The sequence below is a fragment of the Colobus angolensis genome, unplaced genomic scaffold (genome assembly GCF_000951035.1).
Source record: "Colobus angolensis palliatus isolate OR3802 unplaced genomic scaffold, Cang.pa_1.0 Scaffold18, whole genome shotgun sequence".
NCBI lineage: Eukaryota > Metazoa > Chordata > Mammalia > Primates > Cercopithecidae > Colobus > Colobus angolensis.
This window is the reverse complement of record NW_012114932.1, coordinates 7,518,412-7,525,687: the sequence shown is the minus strand read 5'-3', so window position 1 is coordinate 7,525,687 and position 7,276 is coordinate 7,518,412. Positions and strand designations below refer to the sequence as shown.

The 7,276-nt window shown below is 47.6% G+C and overlaps 1 protein-coding gene across 2 annotated transcripts in view; it reads right to left on the bottom strand.

Moving 5' to 3' along the window:
• Positions 1-7,276, bottom strand: part of LAMA3 (laminin, alpha 3) — an 83,447-nt gene that overhangs the window by 10,471 nt on the left and 65,700 nt on the right. For both annotated transcript variants that reach the window (XM_011939253.1, XM_011939254.1), the window contains 2 exons: positions 5,218-5,381; positions 974-1,157 (listed from right to left, as the gene is read on the bottom strand). In XM_011939253.1, the coding sequence (XP_011794643.1) occupies positions 974-1,157; positions 5,218-5,381 (348 nt within the window). The remainder of the gene's footprint in view (positions 1-973; positions 1,158-5,217; positions 5,382-7,276) is intronic.

The window sequence follows — 7,276 nt, the reverse complement described above, 5'->3', positions numbered from 1 at the left end:
TGGTCAGGCTGGTCTCGAACTCCTGACCTTGTGATCAGCCCGCCTCGGCCTCCCAAAGTGCTGGGATTACAGGCATGAGCCACCACGCCTGACCAAGAGTTTTAAGACTCTTTAAAAGCTTTACAGACACATTCAAATAAAGTCCAAAGTCGGAGCTTGGCCTTCAAAGCTTAAATGATCTGGGCTCTGTCTTCCTCTCTAATTCCATTTCTTATCACTTTGTGTTTTGTTCATTCAGCTAATTCCCACCTCCAGGTCCTTGTTATTTGCTCTTCCCTCTGCCTGGAACCCCCTCCCTATAACTTCATGTGACTACCACCTGCTGTACCAGGGCTTTCTCTACTGCCTTATCTAAAATAGTCTCCCTGCTCTGTCATTTTCTTACTTCGCTCTAGTGTTTTCTCAAAGCACTTGCCAATCTCTGATATTACATTGAGGAGTGTTTGCCTATGTGTTCCAGGAAGGCCGGTGAACGACTAAGGGAATACAACTTGTCAAGTCACTTACATTTTCTGAAGTCCAGTGGCCTCATCAGAGAAATAAATAGGTCCCTTCTTGCCTTAAATGGTATTTCTTTAAATCTGGAATGGCTTTAAGCAAGAGCTAAGATGCTAGCATCATTCCAGGTCCAGAGAGGGGCCTGGAGGCCTGGAAATTGGTCATAAGGGGGAGAAATGGTCCAGGAGGCAGGAGTGAGAGTAGGCAAGGGGCATGAGGCAGACCGGGGGGGCTGGAGGGAGTCGAAGAAGCATCAGTAAAGCCCATCTTGACTTTACTGTCTAGGATGACAGCCATGCAACACGTGTGCCACGGCCTCCAGTACTGAGATGCTGGGCACGCAGCACCTGCAAGCACACAAGCTCTCCCACTCCATGCCCTCATGTCTGGGAAGGATGCTGGGACTCCTATTTTCAGCAACCCCAACAATGCATTCTACACCAACTGGAGGTACTGACGCAGCCCCAGCTCTTACCGTGTGCCACTTCCCATCATTGCATTTCTCCTTGCTTTTGATCCTCAATTTTTTCCCGTCTGTCCCCAGTGCAAAGACCAGACGTCCTTTTGAAAGATAAAGAGCCATAAAGGAGTTCTTAGTGCCCGTGTGAAACACCAGTCCTCTGGAGGATGTTGTCTGCACGTCCACAGCAAACTGTGACCTGTGGGGAACACCGGCAATGAAGGGAAATACAGGTGTTCAGTGTTCCTCCGAATCTCAGAGCTGAGACAGAGGGTGGCGAGCAAACACCCAACCTCCCGTTTTCAAATAGATAAGCTAAGGTGGGTACTGATTAAATGACCTGTTTCTCTCGGAACTTTAAAAAGCTATTCTATTCCAGCTGTTAACAGTTTTGTTGTATAACTTCCTTACGACATTGGGGAACAACAAGGAACTTTTGTGGCAGACCTGGCTAGTGGTGTAAGTCCCAGCACATGGCAAGAAGAAACATGTCTGAATCTTTTATAAAAAGTCTGCATTTAAAAAAGTTATGGCAAAATACACTAACCTACAATGTGCCATCTTAACCATTTTTAAGTGTACAGTTCAGTACTGTTAGGTACATTCAGATTGTTGTACAATCAATCTCGAGAACTCTTTTCATCTTGCAAAACTGAAACTCGTACCCATGAAACAAGAGGCCCCTCGTCTCGCTTCCCCACAGCCCCTGACAGCCAACCACCACTCTACTTTCTCTCTCAATGAATTCGACTACTCGAGATACCTCATGTAAGCAGAATTGTACGGGACTTGTCCTTTTGTGACTGGCTTATTCCACTGGGAAGCCTTTTCAAACCCAAAGAATATGTATTCTGTTTTGTATGTATTCATGGAGAGGGAAGTTGTAGGAGAAGTAGGAGACAACTTGAATAACAAAGACGTGATTTAAGCATCAAAAAAGCATTTCCTTTCTGTTAGACAGATTTAACACAAAGATGAAGAAACACAGACCCACCTTCTCCCATCCACCTCTACATTTCTCAGACCCTAATACCCTCCCTATGAAGGAAGAAGAATGAGGCAAATATCATGCAGTAAAAGTAGAGTGTGCCAGGCACAGTGGCTCACGCCTGTAATCTCAGCACTTTGGGAAAATCTCAGCACTTTGGGAGGCCAAGATGGGTGGATCACCTGAGGTCAGGGATTCAAGACCAGCCTGGCCAACATGGGGAAACCCTGACTCTACTAAAAATACAAAAATTAGCCAGGCATGGTGGTGGGTGCCTGTAATCCCAGCTACTCGGGAGGCTGAGGCAGGAGACTCGCTTGAACCCAGGAGGTAGAGGTTGTAGTGAACCGAGATCATGCCACTGCACTCCAGCCTGGGTGACACAGCGACTCTGTCTCGAAACAAAGCAGAGTGCAAGTTGTTAGTACTGATTTGCATGATGTTTACATACTCTACGCACTTCCAGCTAAGCGAGCTTTACTTTTTATGAAAATTCACACTCATCCATCCACCCACTTATCAAACAAGTACTTAATGAGTCTGGGGGATGCAGAAGGTGCAGTGCTGGGCAGTAGGAATGCAACGATGGACGTTTCATTCCTTGAGTGGTTTAGGGTGCAGGGGTGCCCTGAGAGGGATGCATAAAGGTGCGTGTGAAAGGGTCGTAGGAGATGCAGATGTCAATAGGCTGTCTTCAGCCATTCCTGTGGCTAATGTCTAAGCAGACACCAGACAGGAGGCAGGAACTGGGTTCATCCCACTCACAGTGGCATCCCCAGTGCCTACTATGCAGTAGGCACTCAATAAATAGTTACTGAATTGAATTAAATGGTAAATGGAAAATTTGGAGGCAGAAACCAGAAGTGGAAGAAACAAATTATACTGTTAATTCTCTTTGCTCTTTAATTCTGTGAGGCTAAGACACACATTTATTCTTCAGATTAGCAAGTTTCCTTGAGGGCAATGTTCTTCAAAAGGAAAGAGAAATCTGTATTTGTTAAATTAAGCCAACCAGATGGTAACACTGCTCAATATTTCTCCTGGTGTGTCTGTGTGTTAGTGCGGAGGTTTGGAGAACGAGGGGTAGCCAAGTTAAGGAGGATATTAGAACGTGCTGCAGAATAGAATGTACTTTCCATATGTGGGCCTGGTGATCAGACTTGACATTTGCTTTCCAGAACTGTTTCCTAAAGCAACTTTCTTTCATAAAAGACTAACTGACTAACACCCAGAAAAAGGCAGCAGTGGATTTAGATCCCAGTACATGACACTGTAGCTATGACTCTTCATTGCTGGAGGATGGGAGGGTAGGGCAGAGAGCTAAAGAGCATTTTTATACATTCACCAAAGGGGTAAAGCAATGGCACGAGTTCTAAAGGACTGTCAGAACCCTGTCAGAATGTAAATCAGAATGAGAAAAACAGAATCCTCCAACTCCTTCAACTTTCTGAAAATAACTGATTGCTACAACATTTGGGGCTAAAATATAAGTTGAAAATTATATTTGCTGATTGACTTTAAAAAAAAGTTACCTTTTAAAATGTTACTTTTTCATTAATGATGTACGGTTTAATGTTGGACGGGAAGGCACAGGGGTTGAATCATCAGAAGTTGGTAACTCACTACACTGAATGTGTTGAGAGAGAAGCTGCCAGGGAGGGGAGGGCCAAGCTGATGCAGAGGCCACAAGGGGGAGGCCAGAGGCAGGGGACTGGGGAAAGGGGAGTCCAGGCAGTTTCTTTAAAGAGGGAGGTCATTGTCATTAAGGTCAACTTGACCAAGAGAGCAGGGATGGGAAGTGGGGCCTCCCCACCAAGAAACAGCCAAGGGAGGGGACAACTGGAGGGACAATCTCCTCTCCTTCTGCCTTAGCTTCTACTAGCACAGTTTTGGAAAATGAGGGACCCCAAGACTTTCCATGGGGCAGCTGGAGACGTGGAGCTGTCCACACAGGCTTTCTCCTTCAGAGCTCGGCATTCAGTCTCTCTCTGGCCTACCCTCTCTCTGCCTGTGATGCATGCTCACAGCTTACTGAGTGGGCTCCAAGGGCCAGCCTCCTTATAAGCTATGACCTCTCCTCCCTGCAAGAAAAGCATCCTCGAGCTCATTTAACTAACAGGAAAACTGAGGTCCAGAGAGAGGTAGCGATTTGCTAACATGCAAGACAGGCATAGAGGGACAGCTTAGGCTTAGAGAAGTTAAACAGCCTGTGGCAGCCATGAAGTCATGCTCCAAGAGAAGCTGCTGCAGGGAGCAGAGTGGGGCTGCCATGCCCTAGGTCTTCAGTGACACTCGGGGGTGTTAGAGCTGGGCCATTTATGGTCAACAATGAGCTCTTCTCAGAGATAATCTCTGCTTGGGGGACTGCAGGCACCTGGCTGAGACTGTGTGACAGCTGAACTGCGGCCTGAGGCCCTTCCTACCCGGCTCTGTCCTCCCTGTGCCCTCCCCTCACAGTGTCTGCAGGCCCACAGCCATCTGCGGCTCTGCCTGCCCCTGTCCCTGTCCCCTTCTGGTCATCTTTCACAGGCTTCCCCACAATGAACCTCTTGCCCATCTAATCCCATCTTAGTGTCCGCGTCTCAGAGGAGCTGCCCTGGCACATGGCCTGGAGTCACACAGCCAGTAAGTGTGAAGCAGGACTGAAAGCCAGATGCTAGAGCCAGGTCCTTTTAATCCCCGGGCAATTCTGTCTCTGGGAAAGCCATGAAGAAAAGGTCAGTACCTTTCTATCTATGTCTCCTTCAAATCACCTGAAAATGACAAACCTTGTTTTTCTAATTTTTTTCTGACATAATTAATATTTCTGCTCATGCCCTCCTCCCCAAAAGAGATGCAACTTGTTAGCACAAAAAGGCCAAATGTATTCTCTAAAAATGATCTATCTGGCACTGCATCTACCTAAAAAGAATTTTACTTTCACTACAGAATACAAGAAAAGAAAGGTGATTTATCATGGAAATAAACAGCAGCTTTAGGAAAAAAAAAGTCATTCTTATTTTTAGAACACCATCAGTTCTAAACCAGAGCTGAGCTGATGGCTTCAGCCTCTGAGCAGTACGCTGTCGTCACGTTTGCCTCCAGCTGCTGGGAAAGCACATGGCAGGCAATCATGCTCCCTGTCCTGGGCAGGCCAGCACCTCTTTGCACAAAAATGGTAGTGCCACCTTCATTAGAGACAGCTGCATGGTGTCGTGGCAGTCAGACTTCCCTGCGGTGGAATCGCAGTCAGGTTCCGAGTTGGTGCTGGGGCAGGAAAGCTAAATAATACCTGGGTTTCAGCAGCTCCTGAGGAAGCTTGAATAGCAAGTGGCTGGTGGGAATGTCCCCAAACTGGAGGGCTCCATGACTGGCCTGGGTCCTGGGAAGTGGTGAACAGGCATCTTGCCACACCTTCATGCTCCTTGGGGAGGCCACTGGTGTGTCCTGCAACAGCTGCATGGGAAAGGAGCGACACAATTCTCAGGGGAAAGAGTGAAGACTGCTTATCTCGCTAAGTACATTGCTTAATTGTCATGCTTGATCCTAAGCGAGGAATTCAGTAGGGCAATAGAAGGCCTGGGAAACGGTACCATGGAGATGGGAAGTTTCCACTGAGAGCCCTTCCTGCGGGTCACTGACTGGCATGGAGTGGGCAGAACAGAGAGCTCCTTCTTTATTTAGCTCTTTAACTTTCCTGAAGCCAGATCCTCGCAATCCCCATCAGTGCCCTAGTGTGGCTTTGATTTGAGAGCATTTTGCCACCAGGAAGGTGTAAGACAGGGCTAGGAGGCTTTTGGGGTAAACGAAGTTTAGGAGAGCCTAAATACCCCCCTTTTCTCTCCCTCCTTCTTTGGGGAGCATGCATGTTATTCTCATCTTACACAAGTCTGGGTTCTTCTCTGACAGCTGCTGCACCTGGGACCAGTGGCTGCCTGGTGCCCCTTTCCACCACTGGGCATCGGAAGAACCGTAGTGACGCTTGAGGGACCCAGCATTTGGCCAGCAGCACTGAGACACCCACAGCCCGCCAGCGAAACATGGAGCTGCAAACCTGCGGCCACCTCCCCTAACAACCATTCACTTGGGTAGCAGGGCAAGTGAAAGGACCAAGATAGCAGGAGAGAGAGAGAAGGGAGGTGACCACATCCTGTCCCCACTTCCATCAGAGTGACTCACGCAGAGAAGTCTGAACTTTTGAATGGGACTTTTACTGCAGGAAAACAACCATAATAAATGTTAAATGTAACTAGGAAAATTGTTGGAAGTAACTGAGATTCCCCAGCCCTGCCACTCTTTTCTCCACCGCAGAGCTCAGGCTCTGAAACGCCCATGCGCTTTTCCCAGGCGCTCAGAGCTCAGTGGGGATCTCCATCAGTCAAAGCAAAGGGTGGGGATTCACCGTACTAGGGGTTGGTTCAGAAATGAACATGTGACCCCTCCCTCCTGGCCAATGAGCCCTGAGAGGAAGTTGAAGGAGGGGCTTCTGGTAAAGAATTCCATATTACCACAAAGAGAAGCCCAGGCAGACTTGGTGCTTCTTGTGCTGGACAGTGTGGTGCGGATGCGATTCCCAGAAGCATGCAGGATGGAGCCAAGAGAACTAAGAGGAAGCAGAGCCAACTCCTGATGGGCCAGGCCTCAAGCCTCACCTACCCCTGCCTGGCTAACTGTGTGAGATTATTCTTATTGTTTCCGTCATTAATTTTGCAGTGCGTTTTCTGAATCAGCAGCTAAAGGCTTCCCAAAAGATTCACATTCCTTCAGGGGTGGGTTTTCTTCCCTGACCCATTTCCTGGATACAGTGCTCAGAATGCAAACTTGAAATCAGTTATGTAAAATGACACTTGCACATTGCTGAATGGAGACGTTCTACTGTACCCAACAGAAACTCAAGTGAGTTATTTATATCAGCCAAACCTTGATCCTACTGAGATTAAAACCCAGCCTGGGTTTCTGCCTGGGACTCACACCAATGGGCCTTGCTCCCTCTCTGGGAGTCTTCTCTGTGTGTCAGCAGCATGAGCATCAAGATGAACAGTTTTGAGAGATAGCCTTTGTCACTAAGTGTCCCTTAATTCTCTTAATGGCATCATCATACTTTAAGGCATCCAGGCTCAAAATCTTGGTCCTCATGGACACCCACCTCCCTGGCCTCTTTCATGCATTTTCTCATGTCCTGTTCTTCTTCTGTGTGACACATTTTGTTTCCACTCCTTCCTTTTCATTTCTAGTGCCTATGCCCTGAAAGTCAGCCCTGACTCTTTTTTTTTTTTTTTTTTTTGCTTTTGAGACGGAGTCTTACTGTTGCCCAGGCTGGAGTGCAGTGGCCCGATCTCAGCTCACTGCAA